This window comes from Lutjanus erythropterus, chromosome 13 (assembly GCF_056507025.1).
Source record: "Lutjanus erythropterus isolate fLutEry1 chromosome 13, fLutEry1.hap2, whole genome shotgun sequence".
NCBI classification, from domain to species: domain Eukaryota; kingdom Metazoa; phylum Chordata; class Actinopteri; order Lutjaniformes; family Lutjanidae; genus Lutjanus; species Lutjanus erythropterus.
The window spans coordinates 27,757,897-27,778,751 of NC_139329.1; the positions used below are offsets into that span (position 1 = coordinate 27,757,897).

A 20,855-nucleotide genomic window follows, 5' to 3' on the forward strand; every position below is an offset into this window, starting at 1 on the left:
GTGCACAGATTGTGTGTGTGACCGTTTGTATGAGACTAAAGGAGTGTGGGAGAAGAACAGAGCGGGAGTCTTTGAAACAGTGAAACATCCTTTCGCCACGAGCAAGTTAAATGATAACACAACACAGATGTCAGTCCCTATTGTGGGGAACAAAAGCCTAAGCAGCTACGAGTGTGCAGCCAAACTAGGCCCTTCAGACTCCTTAATCACATCTCTCTCCTGGGTTTGTTTGTGTTGCCTAAATTGCTGCCTGCTAGGTCCCTAACATCCCCCGTGCCACCGTTGCCATGGTAACGGAAAGCCACAAGCGCTAAGAAGGCTTTGGATCCAACTCAGCACGTCTCCTCATCTGCACCGCGCGACAAAAAGGGCCGGGCCCAGCGGGGCCGACTCGGCTCCCGTCCGGTCCATCTATGGTCCCGTGCTTGTGTCCTGTCAGCTCCACAGAGGAGTCGTTACAGCAGCACTACCACCATCTCACTGAACAACAAGTTCAGCTCTCCACTCGGTGAGGCACAGAGCGGGAGCTGTAAACAGTTTAAGGAGATCACTGTGAGGCCGATGCCTCTGCTCTTTCTGTGAGGCTTACTGTACCTTGGCAGAAAGATGGCATTGTGGAGGAAGTTCTCAAAAATTTTGAAAAAGACGCGGTCATCCTTCTCCCGGTCCTTCTCCTCGGGCGTCTTCTGGCACACACAGCATGGGCCCTTCTCTGCCCCTGCCAGGTCTGACTTGGTGGGCTTGGTGTTCTCTTCCATGTCTGTGAGCCCTGCAGCTGGGATACGAGTTGGGATCTTCAGTTCTGTTTTAGGAGAAACCGACAGTGTTTAGGGATGAGAAGCATTCTGCATTATCAGAGCAGCTGCTTGTAATATGTTTTGACACATTTATTGCACTGAGTTGTGTTTAAAGGGATAGTTTGGATTATTTGAAGTGGGATTGCACAAGGTACTTACTGATAGCATTTTAGCTCCAGCAGACATGAGTCAGTGCCCCCAGTTTGGAGAAGCAGAGGGACACCAAGCTAAATAATGTACTGCTGTGGACAGCATCAGCAATGAAACAAATTTTAACCACTTAAAACAGTCCACCTAAAAATTATCTACATCACTTTAAGTGTATGTTATATTTAGAATATTTTCACCACTTTACTTCCATCAGAAAGTCTTTTCTGACAAGACACTGTATTTATATGAGCCAAACCAACCAAACTCCATAGGTAAAATCAGTCATTTTACTACTGCTACTGCTGCCTCAGTCTGTTAGTTTGTGTTATTGTGTGACTTTGGTGTTTTAAAAGGATAGTCCAGATTCAATGAAGTCACACAACAACACAAACAAACTAACAGACTGAGGCAGTGGTAGACCATCAACTGCTGTGTTTGTGCTGCAGCATAAAATTACTGATTTCTCTTGGAGCTTGGATGGGTTTGAGAGAGCAATATTTGGCTTTTATGACAGTGGCTCCCATCAGAGAAGGCTGTCTGATAGCAAGGTAGTGATTTTTTTTGTTTGTTTTTTTTTGTAGGTGGACCTTTTTCCCCAATATTTTTGGGGCTTTTATGCCTTTAATCACAGGGTAGCTATAAATATGACAGGAAAGGCGGAGAGAAAGTGGGGGAATAAAATACAGCAAAGGGCCATAGGCAGGAATGAAACCCACGGCCGCTGCTACTCACAGCCTCAGTACATGGGGCGAACATTATAACAACCGAGCCACCAGACCACGAGGTGGAGCTTTTTAAGTGGCTAAACTTTTGTTGCTAAGCTCTGCTAACTGGGGCCGTGCCAACAATCATCTACTGTAGCTGATACACTGACTATCAATAAGAACCTCACAACAAAAATCCAAACTATCCCCTTAAAAAGATAGTTATTGTTTTATATAACGAGTAATGCAGACCTTTGGAGCAGTAGTTATGTTGGTAGAGCTCTCTGTCCTCAGGCTGCTGCTGCCAGCGGACCAGGTAATAGGACAGATTGCCATTGGGGAAGGCTGGTGGAGACCATTTCACCACCAGCTTGGTTGAGGAATTAGCAAATGCACGGGCATCTTTGGGCATAGACGGTACTGCAACAGAGCCAAAGTCACGGGATGTTACATTATAATGTGTTTCACCCTCATAAACAATTTACAGGCAGCCTTAAAATTAATCAACAACTATAATATTTGTTCCCAACAGACCGATGACGGTCACACTTACGTGATGGACGTGTGCGTATGTAGATGATATCACTTTTCGCTCCAGTGATGTGTTTGTCCTCTACCTGCAGAGTAATGGCCTTCACAAAAATAGCATACTGGGTCCAGGGCTTGAGGTGTTGAAGAGTGAGTTTTGGGTCCCTGTTTTTATCCTGAGGGAGATCCACATCCACCATGTGCCAGCTGTTTGAGCCGCAGCCATCCTGACCGTCAAACTCTGTGATGTTCTGGAAAGGGCTGGTGAGGACACAAGACATGGCACAAAAAATGACATCTGCTCCGCTCAAAATTGATTGTTGGTATGAAAGTAAAACACATCTGAGGTCATGTTTGAGGATCTGATTCATCTTAAAAGACTAAGCCAATGGTTTTGTATATTTCAGAACTTTATTTACAAATGTTGTGTATTCTACAATTTATGATTGATTACTTACCTTCAAGGCAGACATTGTTTTGCTTTGTACATGTTCAACAAGAAAATCTGACAGGTAATCAGACCCAGAGCTCAAACAATAAGCAGACATGGATGTTGTGAATATGATGTTGTAAATTAGATTGTTTGCTTCATATTTGAGGAATTCTTCTATTGGTCATTTGAAAGCGGAGTGTCCCAAAGGCAGAAAATATGTCCAAAAGTTCAAACACCGTGTTTAGAAAATGGTTAGCAGCTCTGTGAAGTGATCACATCTGTCTGGTTTTGCATATTTTATTCAATCTTGTTTTTTTCCATTGAAACGTTAAAAGGTCCAGTGTGTAAGATTTAGGGATTTATTGGCAGAATACAGAAGAAATTAAATATAATATTCATAAACACGTTTTCATTAGTGAATAACCACCTGAAAATAAGAATCATTGTGTTTTCATTATATTAAAATGAACCGTTCCATTGAGGCCATCATGTTAAACTGCCATGTTTCTACAGTAGACACAGAGTGGACAGACCAAACACTGCCTCTCGAGAGGTGAGTTTAAGATAGTGTGTTATTAATCGGTTACTTAATGAGTACTCACGACTCCTTGTAGTAGACTATGAAGCTGATCAGGTCTGTGTAGCCTGGTGGCCGGTAGCCCTCCCATGTCATACTGATCGAGTGGCTTGATGTTGTGTTGGACTTGAACTTCAAGATATGACTTTCACCTGTGGCAACACATGGACACATGCACAAACTTAAAACAACGTATCGCAGCTATTTTTAATGACTGAAATAACTTCATCACATCATTAAACCTGTCAAAGGTTTCATGTAAATATACTCACAGCTGGCTCTTTCACCATTGTTACGGAAGTCGCCCTCCTCTGGCTTCACAGTTATGCCTGTCTTGTCCCACATCTTGTGGATCTCAGACATGCAGAGTTTAGGGTTCAGACGGAAGAAGAGACGTCCATTAAGAATAGTCAGGTTGTGTTGATTCCAGTCCCACAGATACTGCAGATGCTGGTTGTTGATGGCGGAGAATGCATACATCCTGGGAACGGAAGGAGATCAACGAGGTTACAACCATATTGATCACCAAAGTATATTTTAGTGTGACTGAACATTCCTCATGGAAACTGAATTTGACAGAAATGTGGTTAAAAAGTTTTGCCACCTGGTGGCAGCGTTAAGCACTAACAGAGGTGGAATCACATGAGCTCAGGTTTGTGTTTTTGTCTGACAATGAGCTGGCTTTGTACAGAGGAGGACATGAAGCAGAAACAGTGCCACAGTAACAGTCTGAGCTCCCGCAGACCAAGTAAGAGCAGCAGAACACCTCCAGAGTGAAAGGAATGTCTGCCATCCTTAACAGCATTCCTCTGAGTGAAACTTTACCCTGGGAGAAATGACAACAAGGAGGGTGACAGGATTTCCCATGACCCCTTTGGCCATTACCAAAAAAACCTTGCCTCATATCTAAGACTGCAGCTGATATCAGTGTAAAGGCGAGGCTGATGGACCTGAGACTCTCCATTCAGCTTTGAAGCCACACTCACTCTACTCTAAGCCTCTCTGAATCATTTTCAAAATGACACGGCGTCCATCCCACGACGCTGTTATATTTAGATTTATCTATTTACATTCGTGCACACGTCCACCTTCCAGGAAAGATGCTCATTCGACGAGAATTCGCTCTGACATTTGTGTATCTTTGATGATACACTGGTGGCAGCCTCCTGCTGAGCCGTGGTCTGCTCATGTCCTCGAATCCCCTCTGTTGCCGCACACAAGCATGCACACACTCACAAACAGCACAATGTGCAGACAAACAGCGCAGACAAGCCATACTTGTCGATGAGTTCCTGCCCATTGATGTAACGCAGGCTCTTGAGGAAGGACAGCGAGCCAAGTGCGTGGGAGTGTCGAATCTTCACATAGCCCGTCACTCTCTGGATCAATCCCATGAAGCTCTCCAGCTCCGACGCTATGTTATCTGGGGACAGGGGATGAACATAAACACACTGTGAATTAAAGCCACGTTAAAACATCCACAGGGACCTCTGCTGCTACTATGACACCCTGACTGGCTCTTAATGCAAATATCCTAATGAGCATTACATTATGTACGCTTTATCATATGTGGAGATTAGCTGGCGAGCCTTCTTGTCAACTGAACAAATAAACAGCATTATAGTATAATGTGATAATTGGGTTAGAGTGCAGGAAGCAGATGTAATGTTGATTTGGTGGCCCGCACTGCGCATCCCAGCAAGCTTAGACCTCCAAGCTCTTCTACTTTATCTGTCTCAGTAATCATAACATTTGCAGGGCAGTCAAGTGCAACATAGCACAGTTAAAGGGAAAGTTTGGATTTTTTGAAGTGGGGTTTTTTGAGGTGACTATTCATAGACACGCTCCCAGTTTGGAGAAGCAGCAGAAGTACTGGCGGAGAAAGCTAAACACTATACTGATGTAGACAAGGTCAGCAGAAAAAGTATTTTGGCCTCCTAAAAAAGGTTACCCTAAAACAAAAAAATCAATATCAGTTTAAGTGTACACTATATTTAGAATATTTTGACTGCTTTACCTTGCTGCCAGACAGCCTTTTTCCGATGGGGAACTGGATAAATATTGCTCTCTCTGGCTTTTAGAAAACAGACTGCTTCTCAATAATACTTTGTCTCCTATGGCCTAGTAGCAGCAATAAACACTGATACTTAAATTCTTGAAAAAAGCTGATGTCCCTCCAGTGAAGTTGTAGAAGTATATTTATTTCTTCTCTGGAACAATACACAAACTGATTACAAACTCAAGAAGTTTTACTGCGTGAGCAGGTGGTTAGACAGGTATTCTGGTCCTTTTTTCTGTTTCCTTCTTTCTTTTCTTTCTGTCCTTTATGTTATGTTTGTGAGATCTTGTTAGACCTGAAGCAGTTTTCTGGTCTGTGTAAATGTCAGGCTTTTTGCACAAATCCTTCCAATAAAAATATTTGAAACAAATATTCCTCTTTACATAGTCACCAGTCAGATGAAGTGGTGAAAATATTTTAGATATCTTTTTTTAGGTGGCCCTTTTTTTAAGCTGGCTAAAACACTAGACTGTGGACATACTGACCTGAAACAACCCCACTTCAAAAAAATCCAAACTGTCCCTTCAGTTAAGTGAGCAACTATAGCATACTGTAACACAGACTATAGTCAAATTAAATATTCTATACCTTTGAGAACTACTAGTGTACTGTGTATAATCTGTTCAGTTGCTGTTGATGTTCAGTCCACTAAAAGTTCCTGCAGTGTGTGTGGTGTGGTGTTAAAATCACTCACTTCCACGGCGGATGTTTATGTCCAAATTGCCTTCAATGATGGTGCAGTCTTTCAGGGACTGAGCAGCGTCCACAGAGTCGATGACAGGAGACGTGCAGGGCTTATCACATGGGCCGTTGCAGGCACTGCATAACATACTGTATACAGAATGAGAAGAAAGAGACATAAGAAATAATTTTACATATTATGCCTACTGTTGCTGAAGGTCATACATATTTCTTGCAGTACTGTACACTTTATTTTGTCTTTGCACTTCTGCCTTGTTTACAGTTACATTGTTTTTGCTGTGCATGATCTATAGTTTTGCAGGTTGTCCTTAACCTTTTTTTATGTTGCATATTTATACCTTTGCTCTGTCTAGCAGTTTTACCTGCTGAACTGTTGCACCATAGACTCCTGAAAAATGGTATTTCATTCCACATGCATACTTGTATATGAATGGGTTGATAATAAAGAGAGTCTTTAAGTAAAAACTGTCAAAGAATAAGCAAAATTTTACGTGAACTTTTCGACCTCCCCCTGAAATCGTTTGTCCACTCCCTAAAAACTCCCAGCATTCCAAAGGATTCAGGCAAATAAATTCACCGCATGATACAAGGTCATCGCTCACACGGAGAGTTTAATCTTTTATGGGCCCTCATCTGAACTCGTGAGAGAGTGACTCACTGCATTGACCTTAGAGACAAAACAGCAGTGCTATGTCCAAAAAACATACAGCAGCAGAGAGTTTGGGATTTGACGAGACAAAACAGAGAGGGAAAATCACACACAAAGAGGTTTACTTCTTCTGGGTTAATGTCAAACAAACGAAATGTCAGGTGAGTCCCGGTTTCAAACTTTTCAGTATTAATCTATAAAATCTACGAGTGGTGAGCGCACCTTTCACTTTCTCTAAACAGTCTGGGAAGTTAAATCATGAATAGTCTCACATGCTCTTAACCTTCCAGCTTTGAGACATTCTTTGACAAAAGCTCCAATAGAGGGGTGGGTCAGATGAAGTTCAGCTCAAGGATATTTTATTCAAATAAATTCTATATGCTTAAGTACACACTGAACATGAGTGGCTTTACCGTCTGTGAAAACACACTGCTATGATGCTTATGATCCTGTTCAAATACAGAACATCAAAGCCTTGAGAAATCTTGGACATAATGTAAAACAATTATTTTTAAGCAACTCTTCTGATATTTTGTACATTCAGTGTGTCACCTGGCATGACATTTCTGAATTCTAAGGCTAAACCAGAAGTGAAGGGTACGTCTTTACCGATTAGTCTCATTGCGTGTGAAGCCGGAGGGGCAGTCGGGCATACATTCTCCCCCGTGGATGACAAAGTGAGTGTCACCGGGCAGGTGCACTTGAGAGCACAGGTCCATGGTGATGCAGCGCCAGCCCTCAAACTTGAAAGTGTCTGGAGGACAGTCTGGCACGCAGCGGCCCTCGTGGTGGTAGTGCAGGCAGGCGGAGCAGGCCATGTCGTTGTTGGGTTCAGTGCAGCTGCCCAGGCACTGGCTGTGGCAACACTCCCCCTTGTCTGTGCAGGCCAGTTTACAGTGTTCAGGGCATACTGGAGGACACAGAGAAAGATGGGGAAGAGGTCAGTTTTTGGGCGGGTGCAAACAGACTGCAATGTGAGACACTGTTACAACAAAGTCAAGGATGGTAAAAGTGAGAAAAATAAGAAACTAATGCTTAAATTTATTGTACCATCTGTAGAATAACTTGTGTGGTGACATGTCTGAAAGAAAATAGGTCAAAAAGGAGGACAGAGTGCTCAAATACTGTTATAGTTTAGTACTTTTGAATTTGCATGAGGAGGCATTGGTGCATGTTTATTAAGACTGGGATGTCTGTATGACTGTGAGTCAAACAAAGTGTTGTGTTTGTATCATAATGCCTATTGTGCCCCTGACAAATACCCGCCATTTTAATCTTCATTAAACTTAAACTAATTAAAAAAAACTAAAACTAAACATTTTTAGACAGTAAAAGCTAAAACAAGCAAACCTAATCTGGAAACAAAAATAAAAAATGAAATAAAAATTAAAAAAAAAACACAAATTTATATTACCTCTGGTACACTGAGTTGTCAGTTCATTTGGTATAGAGTTTAACTATCCTGAATTAAATAGAGAGGTCTGTTATTTTTTCAGCCTTCGTTGACATAAATGGGGTATAAAAAAAACAATAAAAAACACCCGTACATATAATGCAATACAAGTCAGCAGCATCACAAACTGCAGCCTCCAAAATGGCCATTTAGTTGAAACAACTCCTCTAAAACAGTTACAACAAACAAACACTATAACCTTCATGGAGGCAGGATTTATAGCAGGACTGCATTAGTTTAGCGAGGTGTACAGGTACACTTGTATCTGTAAATATGTGTGTACAAGAGGATTTTTTTTTTGTTTTCTTTTACTTAAAGCTACTATAAGGAATTTTTTTTTGTATTGATTTTGGAGGCCCCTGTCGACAAAATTGGTAGTGTTTCCTCTGCCATATCCAGCAAATATGAGGTCAAAATTAAATTAAAATTAAATCAACATAAAAATCACCTCCCACTTCTTTTAACCAACAAATGTATTACTCACTGTAGCTTTGCCTGGGAATATGTAAACACAGACTGCTCTAGCCTGCATGCTGACCCGGTGGCAGGCATCAAAAATAACTGTATTGAAATCTCCTTGCTGATAGTCTTGTTTGCTTATTTAGGTCATATAGAGGAGTCAGTATTAAATTAAGACTGTTTCGTAAACAGTTAAAAACTCCTTCTAGTACAGTTAAGCACATGAGATGGTATGCATGTTTAGACAAGAATGCAAATGTTAATCTGTGATAAGAGAAAGATGTGTTTTCAAATGTTTAAATGTGTGTGTCTGTGTGCGCGACTGGCCCGCAGTGATTAGTGAAGATGCCAGCAGGGTAACAGAGCTGGAGAAATGCAGTCAGTTAATGTGATCACATCTAATGCAGTCGCCCGTAGTATCATCTATTCTTTGACAGCAATTTGAAAAACAAATTCCTGTAAGCGTATTTGTGCTTGCCTCCCGTTGTGAAACCAAATCTGCAACCAACAAAGCCACTAAAAAAAACTGTCGAAAATCTGAACATCTTTGCAACCCTGGTTTACCAGCAGATGACTTACACAAAAAAAAACCATAATATATTCTTTTATTTCATTGATATTCTTCTATATTGGAGGAAAATACTGTTGCAGCTTGAGCAAAACTCTCTCTCCCACTATCACCACAGTTTCTAAGACAGAACTACTGTACATCGTTCCAGAAGAAACGACAATAAAATGATTGTGTGGGGTGTTTCAAATTAAGCTTGAGTAACATGAATAATAGAAGCTCCTCTGTTTACTGAGCATCTCTGAGAGACCAAAACCCATAACAATATGTTATCAATAACACAAAGCACTTTCCCGCAGCTTGGGACGGAGAAATAGTACATTTGACAGATTGTGCGTCCTGACAGTTTGTCAGATTTATCTAAAAGTGCTTACAAAATGACCGTTAATGTATCTGACTTAAACCCTGGAGAATAATTGTTTCCAAATCCAAACTTTGGCGCAAAAAAACCCAAAAGTTGTCATTCAGGTAATAAGACACAAAAACGTTTGCAGATTCACCAACTTGTCCTAACAATCTCATTGGCTTCACACTTAAATTAACAGCGACGCTGAGGAAAAACGGCAAATGGAAAGCGTCTGTTTTTAATGTTGAAAAGCATTTTTACTGTAGCCTATTTATAGAGAGGCACTTCTGAAAAAGCAGATGTAGAGTGAAGAAAGCAGATGATTCCCACTGTTAACTAATCTTGAGACACTGCAGGCAGGAGTGTCCTAGTTTCAAATGAGTCCACGCCATAGAAAAAAAGCACCTGGCGTGCGTGGAGTGGACCTGTACGAACAATTGTGAAAGGCCCGGTGACAAGGTGTTCTTTTGATAATGTCTGTTCCCTGTTTGAGGAGCCGCTGTCAAGATAAAGGGCTGCTGTGGGAAAGACTGAGCCAAGGGTCCAGGGGCTGCATTACAGAAACTTCTGACCTTGCAGATCCTATCTTAACTGTTTGGTAACCATGGTAATGGGGGTTAGGACCTGATATAGGAAAAAAAGCCACTACAGATGAACAGTCAATGCTCCTATCTTAATGTAAGACAGAAAAAGTGGATTACACAAACATCCTAGCTTCCCAAAACATAAATTCTCCCAGAGCTGCAACAATTAATCAATTAGTTGTTAACTATTAAATTAATTGCCAGCTATTCTGATTGATTAATCTGTATTTTCACCAAACAAAAAAGGTCCAAATTCTCTGATTCCAGCTCCTTAACTGTGAATATTTTCTGGTTTTTTTCCTCTTCTGTGACAGTTAACTTAATATCTTTGGATCCTAGACATTTCAGGATATCTTCTACTTTACAGACCAAGAACTAATCAATTAATCAAGAGAATGACTGTCAGATTATTCAGCTATGAAAATAATTATCAGTTGCAGCCCTAAACTCTTCTAAATCTGGGATAACTGTCGAGCTGTCCTACTTTTAAATTTTCCACCTGTAGTAGTAGCTAACTTATTAACTAGCTAAATGTAGCCAACAGTCGTGTCAGCTCACAATAACTAATGGTTGTATTATCTAAGCGTTTGATCTGTATTTTGGCCATTTATTACTTTTACACAGCGGATGGATACAGTGAAGAATTTATCTTCTATTTTAGCCCACTGTCTTTCTATTATCTCTCAAGTTAGTGCATTGCAAATTTCCCAAAAAGAGTACTGATGGACTTCATGTTACAGACACCTTTAACTCATTTTTTGTTGAAGTTAGGCGCCCATTGTCGGTTTTGCTCCATTTTTGTATGTTTCAGTGTATTTCAATGATAAAAAAAAAAACAATGGTTACCAACTGGTTTAGCTCGGCAAGGTAAGAAAATTAGTTAGTAAGGATTTGTTTCTCTAATACCAAATTGGGAAAAATCCTATCCGTGACTCATCCTGTTCTAACGTAAGACTTCAGAAGATTCTGTAATACGGCTCCATGTCTCTTTGGGTAAATGAGTAACAGATAAGAAATGTGTCTGTGTGTTTGACTTGAAAAAAAAAAAGCTTTTGCATATTAGAAATTATGCAGCCAGCAAAACCCTGCCCCCCCACATCCTTGCGTTGTTTGTGTATTAGAGATTTAAGTGTTTACTATTGTTATGCTCTTTGTTATTTGCTGCAAAGCAAATTTCCCCACAGGGGCAATAAAGCTGAACTGAACTACACTGAACTGAACTGAAATAAGAGGCACAGCACTCCTGGTTCCTTAGCAACCGCCTCCTGGTGCAAAGCCAGAGCTGGAAGGAAATGTGTGCACACACACAATCAGACAAAAGTACACTAAAACACACATTTCACCACTCTCTTTCATGTGTGCTATTATCATTTGCAAGACTGCAAATTTGACTTCATTGTCACCAGTGTCATTATTTCAGCCATCCTCCGAGCAGACACTTTTATAGGAGTACACATGGGAAAGAATGAGATGTGCATGTGACATGTGTGCACATGCATGTCGGTATGTGAATATCCGTGTGTGCCAGAGAGAAAGAGGAAAAGGAGCTCTGCTTGTTTATTTGCTTTTAAATTAAACGCGGGTGTCAGAGCATCGCTGGTTCGCTTTGTGAATCAGTCGGGAGAATGAAGCCGGCTGCTGAGCTAATCTCTTGATGAATATTTCATGTTGCTTTACAAAACATCTGTGTAGGTTAAGAACGTGACGGTGCACTACAGCAGTGCTGCAGAGCAAACACAAACACACACACACACTCCCACAGTGCCAACTCCAGTTTCGCTTCACAAGGAGAAGGGGGGAATGATCATTCCCACTCCTGACAGTGTTCTCGAATACTTGCCATTCTTTCTCACATTCAGTCAAATCTAATAGTGCAGAAGAGGTGAAACGGTGTGTTTGGAAAATTCCTTCAGAATTCTGTGACAAAAGAAAAACCAAAAAGAAAGAAAAAAAAACACACCTCCTCTGGCTGTTTCCTTAACTAAACAAAATCTCATTCAGAAGACCTGATATGATGTCTTGTCAATACACTGCAGCACCTCAGGAATTTCCTAAACTGTCTCCTGATAAGACAGACCTTGAAATCACAGCAGTTACTGCGTGTAAGAGTATTTTCATGATGGCATGAGTACGAGTATTTAGCTATATGGCCTCTGCTTTGCTATGTATAGCTTCACACCAGGAGTTGACTGCCTCTATGGTACTTCATGAATAGTGTATCTAACTATTCTGGAAGTGGTCCAAAGAAAATGGCAAAGGTCTTTTTTAAAACTACGGCATCGAATGCCAACACATACAGGTTCTCACATAGCAGCTGTGATTTGATTGGAAATATGATGCTTACATTAGTGTGTTTAAAGGAGACAGATCAGTGTTGCACATTTACAAGTGAGTGAGAAAAAAAAAAAAAAAAAGAGAAACACCAGCGAGGCTTAATTTTCTTGGAATCTGACCAAAAGGGGGCAGCCAAGGCAAACTCTAATGAGCATTATTGGAGGAGGTCCCTTCCTTCTGCATCATTTTAACAGATTCCTCAATGAAGAGAAATTCCAAACATGCATACCTTCCGCCAGAAGAAGAAAGCAGAGGGAGGGGGGAGCTGCTGCTTTAAATCCATATAAGTCGACCCGGTTTCACTGTGTGACCAAACAACCCATGGTATCAAGGATACAATCCACTATTTATAGATGCTCCTAATGCGGCCCTATTTCCACGCTGCTGCTCTCTACACATAGCTATGCAGGGCATTGTGGGTTTCCACTACTTCAAAGGAAAGGGACTACCTAACAAGGGGCTCCTCTTAAGATAAGTCGTCATCATCCTTGTAGTCCCTTGAGTGGATTCTTAATATGAGCAGGAATAAATTAGAAGCATCAGCAGGTTGGGATTTGACCCTGTTAAAGTGCATACTGTATCACATTAAAGGGATAGTTCAGATTGTTTGGAGGAGCAGACAGAAGTAACAGCACAGAAGCTAACTAATGTACTAAATGTTCGCTATATTTAGAACATTTTCAACACTTTACCTTACAGTCAGAAAGCCTTAAGCCAGATTCCGCTCTCTCCAAATCAACCAAACTCCATTGCTGGAATCAGTTGAGGCAGTTGAGTTGGGCCATTGCGGCAGAGGTAGACCAGCAACTTTGAGGTATAATCACTGATTATGTCTATGGAGTTTGGTAGGTATAACAGCAGTTTCCTGTCTGTCAACTCAAGAAACTCGGGCTGCAACTAAAGATTATTATTGTCAATTAATCTCCCAATTATTTTCACAATTAATCAAATAATCATTTAGTCTAAACAATTTTTAAAATTGTGAAAAATCCTCATCACAATCGGTTCAGCCCAAAGAGTCCATATCCCCAAAACCTTTTAAATTTACTATCATGAACGACAAAGAATAGCAGAAGATCTTTACATTTAAAAAGCTGGAACCACCTTTACTAAAATAATTAATCTATTATCAAAACAGTCGTCGATTAATTTTCTTTCGATCTACTTATCAATCAATTATCGCAACTCTAGTGGAAACAAAAACTTTGACAATTATCTGAGTACACAAACTGTCAAAAAAAAATTATGAAAAATGCTCATCACAATTTCTCAGAAGCCAAAGTGACATCTTCAAAGTGCTTCTTTTGTCCAGCCAACAGTCCAAAACCCCCAAATTCTTTATTTACTATCATAAATGGTAAAGAAAAGCAGCAAATCTCTAATGTAAGAAGCTGGAATCAGCAAATGTTTGACTTTTTGCTTGAAAAATGACTGAAATGATTGATCAGCTCTCAAGATACTTGATTGACTAATTGATTAATCAGTTGCTCGTTGCTGCTCTAGTAGAAGCAAAAACTTTGACAATGATCAAAGGCCGCAGTGTCAAATAAGTCAGACTGCCTGGAGTTATTGGGGGTAGGGAGGTTTTATGATGTTGCTCCTCTCATACAGTAGTTACACAACCTCCCTCCCTCCTCCCTCCTGCTCTTTCCCTGAGCAAACACAGTCAGGTCAGACACCATAGCCAACCACCAGCCTGCCCCTGCTGTTCGCCAGAGCACTGCGACACGTGGAGTGGCCGGGTCCATTTCATCAATAGTAAACGAGACAACAGTCAGCACTGAGTGAGGAGTCTCCGTCAGAGCAGCTGGTGCATCCCCACAACCGCCATTAAACACAGCCGCAGGGGGAGGAAGACGCATCCCTAATAGGCTTGAGAGACAGACGAGGGCTGTGCACTGTTTGTTTTTTGTTCTAAAAGGTATCCTTCCAGTCGCTGGACTATGTGAGGAATCTGCAGAATGTTTCAGGCCACAGAGGATTCAAGGGGGAGAATGTTAATCCCTTGTTCCGCTGCGACAACACAATAACAACTTCAGGAATTGCAAGGGAAACCTGAGAAGAGGAGGCTATTTCAGCTGCAAACACGAGCATGGAGGTGTAATGTGAGATGAGAAAAGAGGGACATATAACTGAAAATGCAAAAATATAACATGCAAGTATCAGTATCGGATCAAGAAAAGAAAGGAGAAAAGATATGAGCCTGCAGCAGAGCGCAAGCATCAAATTTATTCCTCCGTCAGGCTGGCCTTGCCTTCCTAAAGCACAACATGCAAAGGGGGGGTTCAGGGTCATGTGACCCAGAGCCCTTCAACCATGCCTTACCCCTCCCCTATCCACACAGGCTGTATTGACAAAAAAGCAGCTTCAATCTGATAACAAGATGGCTAGATTTCAACACTGTCTGCCCGGAGAAGGGTGTGTGTATGTGTGTTTGGTAGGAGGATGGGTGAGAGGGTTCAAACTTGTATTCTCAAACAAATGCATCACTTTATTGAATCAGATCGCCGGTGCCTGAGAGAGGAAGAGGATTGCAGTGCAGCAGTGCTCCTCATCTGAATGCGAGTCATGTCCCATTTGCTAGAGAGTACGCTGTGTAAGGAGACTACTACACTGTTTACATTGGGAGACTGGTGACACGTTTACTGCCAGCAGGCCACCGCCATGTCTGAAGATGAAGCATGGCATGAAAATATAAGAAGTTTTTTAAAATGTACAGGATTTTCCTTAATCGATCAGCTATAGTGAAAGATAAAAAAGATCTAATGAAAGATGAAATATTTCATTCTTCATGAAATATCAAAGCCCGGTATGTTTTCCCTGTGTCATTGAAGATAAGTAGGAAGCGTGACAGACAGTTGGGAAACCATTCATTATTCACAGTGGGGCTCGAGGGGAGGGACAGCGGGGAGGAGGGTGTCGGGAAAGAGGAGGGTGGGGGTTAAACTGGGAGCTCTCGGCTGGACCAATAACAGGTGGGCAGGGGCGGTTCTAATCCCGATGACTGACATGTTATTGAGTCTGGAGCAGAGATGGTAAACAAGTCCTCTCTTGAGCAGGCGTTGGGAGGGGGAGTTGTAACCATAGTGATTAAGCATGGCTTTTCCACAGATTCGGAGAAACCAAAAGGGGAAAACCTGAACATACGTAGTTTACTCAACAACGAGCCTTAGTATGATTATTCCTGTAAATAGAGCTGACCCTAAACTGGAACATCAGATAAACAACAAAACATGACCGGGCTGTACAGAGGAGAGGATGGAATTCAAATTATGGTTTTCACCATTTCACACTGACTGTGCTTTTAAAGTCAGATCAGTTAAACATAAGAGTACAACATATGAGGCAATGTTTTCTTGCATTTATTCCTTACATACTTTATATTCTATACTGCACCTTATAATTCTATTGTTGTTATTCTTATGTTACTGCAATTTTTGGAGCAATCTAGCACAAGAAGTTCTAACTTATCTTATTAATAATATTAAGAACCTTTATTTGTATTGCACCGTTCATAGAAGAAATGCAGCCCGAAGTGCCTACAGCAAAGAAAATACATGCAGTGCTTCACATAAAAGACACAGAATCGGTGTAAAAACAGGGATGCCATAATGCCATTATGATGGAAAATAAAGTAAAAATAAGATAAAGATGAGAGAGAATACATAGAATGCATCTTAACATGGATAAACCCCATTTAATACTAGTAAAACTAAGATTTAAAAAATGAATGAAAAAAGAATGCATAACATAAGATGGGAAATAAAACCTGCTGAATAATAATCACAATAAAATAACTAGAACGCATAAAATTAAGAAAAATAGAGCATTTAAATAACGTGTAATTATTTCACTTCTTCATAACATTAAATCAGATGTTATTGTGCTATTAACAACCTAATTATATTTGATGATAGCATTCTACAGAAGGGTAATAAAGTGAAAATACAACAAAGTTTCATGCATCAAAAAGTATGACCTGTCGGGAAGTAAACTTGGCATTCAATACAATCTTACTTGACTTATTTGTTTATTGAAAAAGTTGGGCTGCAACTAATAATTATTTTCACTGTAGATTAATTGATTAGTTGTTGGTCCATAAAATGTCAGAAATTGTTTAAAAAAAAATGTTGATCACTATTTTCCAAAACCCAAGGCGCCAGACTCAAATGTCTTGTTTTGTCCACAACCCAAAGATATTCTGTTTACTGTCATCAAGGATTAAGGAAACCAGAAAATATTCACATCGAGAAGCTGAAAAAGGAAAATTTTGATATTTTTTCTTGAAAAATGACTCATAAAAACTGACTGATTTTCAAAGTAGCTGATGATTAATTTAATAGTTGACAACAGCTCTACTAAAAAGCAAACTATTTAGTCAGATAGTAATTACAATTTCAAGCAATTTCGAGCACTTTACCCAAAATACAAGCATCCCTCAAACCTTGAAAACATTACATCAAATTCAAGTGTTTTCAAGGATTTCCTGCACCTGTAATGTGTTCATGACGAGTGCAGGATTTTCAAGGAGGTTACTGTAGTAGCTGCACATTAAGTGTCAATCACTCCGCCTGTTCTGGCTCCATAATATAAACGGGGCCACAGCTCCATTAGGACATGATTAAATTTATCTCTACATCACCTCCATTTACCCAAGTATTCACTCCACTGCACACTACAGTAATCCAGTGCACTGTGGGGATGTGAAGCCTCCCACTCTGTGCAGAGTCAGAGCCAGTGAGCTCAGGTTACCAGGCCTGAGAGCAGTAGCAGACAGTAAGGTAGCTGCTGAACAGGAGTACAGTAGCAGACAGCAGGCCTATCAGGGGCCGCTGCAGCCCGGATCGCGGGCCGACCCCCTCCCCAGATCCCTGAGCTCCATCAGGCCACATCCTCATCCGGCAACCCGATCCTCCCTGGGAGCCCCCAGTGGATCACTCCAGACACTTGTTTAAACCACATCAGCCCAGACGGCCAGAGAGAGGATGCTTCCTCCACTCACGGCCAAAGGCAAACCGCATCAGAGATTCCAGCGCTGTCTCACTGCTACAGCGATGGAGTCTCAAGTGCCAGGATGGACTGATCTAATCTAAAGCAGTGTTTTTCACCTTTTTCGCACAGAGTGTGTCTGGCCGCGCATGTTCGGTAAGATCGAGCGTTCTGCTGATCAGAGGGTTTTTTTTCACAGGGGGGGAACATTGCACAGCGTCATGATGTGATTTTCTCATGCAGACAGCTGGCTCAGGAGAGCTCGGCTAAAGCTCTGTTCAGTCCTGCGCACAAAGGTGTGTGTGAGCCCACTCCTCCCCGTCCCAGTGTTCCTGGGTCTCTTCCACTCCCATGCCCACTAAAGACCAGCGATGTGTTTTTCACACAACTATGTGCTGGTCTGTGTGTTCAGGCATGCGTGGTATTTCCCCTCACTCGCATTCAGTCACAACAACACACACACACATGCACGCACACACACACACACACACACACACATACACACACATACACACACACACCCCTTCCTTCTACCCTCAGGCCTGGGCTCACTCTGCAGCTGCTGCTGCTGTTGTTGTTGCTTTGTTGTTGATTGCACTTACTAACAGGACGCAGGTATGCAGCACCGTCACATGTGAGAACACTTTGTGTTTTTATCACTGAAGAGGAAGAGGATGGTCTGAAAGCTATTAAAGACACATTAAAACAGTGGAAAAAGTGAGTAAGAAGAAGATACTTTTCAACTTGAATTTTAGGGAAGATTTTGACAAATACACCATATATGAAGATTCTGACATTATTTGGCACAATCAATAAAGAATTAGAGCCATTATCAGCCCTTATTCTAGTTAAAAGAAACTGAAATATAATAAGCAGCGATACAATATTATTAATTATTTTGAACTTGTCAACAAGTAATACCTGAGCCAATTCATGTATAGCTGAAAAGACTGACCAGTTGCTGGATTAGATTAGTTAGAAGTAAGTTAGTAGACAAAAGAATATTCTAATATTGTGTCATTATTTAGGCATTAATGTCAAATTTGAGAATTTGATGCAGTTATTTGGATTTTGGACTGTTAGTTGGATTAAAGAAAATTAAATTGTTAAATTGGGCATTTTAAACTATTTTCAATCAGTTATCAGAAATCAGTTATTTAATTAACCAAAAACATAATATGCAAATTCATCAATAATAAAAAATAACTCTAAATTCAAGCATAGTTTTGTCAGTTTTTTTTTATAGTTTGTGTACTTTTGATAGTTCAGTGAAGAGCTACTTCACAGGGAATCCAAAAATTTGTGTGTGTGCGCGCGTGTGTGTGGAACTGACCAGTGGGGTCAAACCCCAGAACTAAATCTGGGCCCTAGCTGAACGTCTGAATCCCTGCAGGCCGGACTTCTAGTAGTCCCTCAGTCCCAGAGTCCCAGTTCATCCCTCGACAGAAGCACCCCTGGAGTCGTATTTGTAGCATAAAGATGGGCCTCTGCAGCAGCCTTCCTCATTAAATCAGGCAACTCTCCAACTTACACTGAGGACTCACTCACAGTGGCTGTCATGACTTGGAGGCTTTAAAAAAAAAAAAAAAAAAAAAAAAAAAAAAAACGGGCCCACTAAGCTTTCATACAAACTTATGTCACAGAGTCATTTTAGCTCCACCTCTTTCAAAGAACACGTCTAAATCAAGTATTATTACAGAGATGCCTGATCTGTGACTCTTGTTCTTATGCAATTAATGACAAGTAGGTGCATCACCGGCTGCATTCTGGATACTAGTTTGATCATTTGAAACAAAATCAGTGCAAAAGTCAATCCACTCAGCAGGAGCAAATCACAGTACTGCCACTTTATGATTTTTGTTGTTTTCCCCCCTCTGGTTAAGCTCAATAATGGCATTCACAGAAATCATCATGTCAGTTGCACGCAGAGAACATGACAGGCCGCACAGCTAGTCAGACACTAAGATAGGCATTAGTATGTGAGAAACAACTTAGGGTAGAACTCAGGCAATGTTTCTGGGTTTTTTTTTTCACAGATTTGGAGGTGTTTCCTCTCACTAAAAGTGGCTTCTAAAAATACCTGACTTCCCAGATCTGCTTCATTAAATACACTGTGTTTCCTGGCAGTGCTGTGCTGCCTGGCTGCTGCCTGGCCGCTTTGCTAGCTGGGTGACTGGTTGGGGTTAGTGAGAGCATGTCGAGCCCTCACATCCCTTCATCCTCCTACACATTGCACGGTAATCCCTCTAGTGAATGTAGCGGAGACAATCATTCAAGACTAATGCTTGGATACTTGTATAAACTGTACATGGTATCCATCAAACAGAAGATTTTACTACGCAACACTGCAGAGAAACATAACAAACTGTACAGAGAAAATGAACAACTTGCTGCTTCATTTGGCTCAGGTGCCGCATGTTTGCAGGCACAGTCTAACACCTGGCTGTGTACCCACCTGTCCCCAGACAGGCAGCTACCCAGAGAGAACCTGCAGCCATATGGACCCATGTTGATTCTCAACACATTCAAACTGATTGCAAAACACTTCAACGAACACCTCGATGCTTCAAAAATACGACTCCTGAATCACAGTACCTGTGAAATGTTACAAACAACCATGTGGGGGTGAGACGATTGCCGGTTTCCGATAAAAGGATTAGTATTACAGCTTCAAATTTTGTGTCTGTGTTTGATTACCACGCCTTGAAAAACTCAGCAAATAGTGTTCAGCATCAACCAAAGTTAGCAACAGTCCCCCACAAGCAGCATGCAGTGTGGGTTTGTTTTGCATGAATCAAAATATGGACATCGCAAAAGAAATTCCATTTTGATAAAACCTTGATATTAACCACAAAAAATTGGTCATATATTGTGTTTATATTGCGATATAGAACAGGGCCAACTTGAGGTCACAGTGACCTTTGACCACCAAAGTCTAATCACCCCTCAAGTCCAAGAGGACCCATGTGCTAAGTTTGAAGTTGGAGGAAATTCCCTTGAGGCGTTCTTGTGATATTATGTTTCCAAGAATGAGAAGGACAGACAGACAGACAAGTGTACGGACGGATGGACAGACAACCCAAAACCATAATGCCCCTAGCCCCGACTGTCGCAACTGCTGATGGATAAAAACTATTAAAATCAGTATGATGTTGGGATTTGTACCAAACATGTTTTCTTACATCAGGAGGACAAGATTTGTAAACCAAGGCATCTCTGCAGGAATACAGCACTTATGTATTCTTTTTATAATGCTGCCGTGTCACACAATTTTTCTTTATCAAAATACTGCAGCTCCTGTGATCCGGATATTGCATTTAGCCATTGTGATCAATTGTGCAGCCCGAATTGTAAAATACGGTTTCATCTCTACAACCATGTGCAGCGCTTTGTGTAACATTTTTACTCCATACCCAAACTTGGTTCAGGCCTATCATCATCAGAGCATCAGAATAGTAGTGGCTCTGGTGCCAAGGCCTATTTCTGTAGATGACCATCTGCAGCTTTGCGGCACACGGTGCCC

The 20,855-nt window shown here is 41.1% G+C and overlaps 1 protein-coding gene across 1 annotated transcript in view; it reads right to left on the minus strand.

The window, feature by feature from the left end:
• igf1ra (insulin-like growth factor 1a receptor) overlaps positions 1-20,855 on the minus strand; it is a 98,320-nt gene that overhangs the window by 19,630 nt on the left and 57,835 nt on the right. The window contains exons 3-10 of the mRNA XM_084733577.1: positions 7,209-7,509; positions 5,943-6,079; positions 4,468-4,612; positions 3,462-3,670; positions 3,215-3,341; positions 2,205-2,440; positions 1,904-2,071; positions 595-802 (exon numbers count right to left, since the gene is read on the minus strand). Of these exons, the coding sequence (XP_084589703.1) occupies positions 595-802; positions 1,904-2,071; positions 2,205-2,440; positions 3,215-3,341; positions 3,462-3,670; positions 4,468-4,612; positions 5,943-6,079; positions 7,209-7,509 (1,531 nt within the window). The remainder of the gene's footprint in view (positions 1-594; positions 803-1,903; positions 2,072-2,204; positions 2,441-3,214; positions 3,342-3,461; positions 3,671-4,467; positions 4,613-5,942; positions 6,080-7,208; positions 7,510-20,855) is intronic.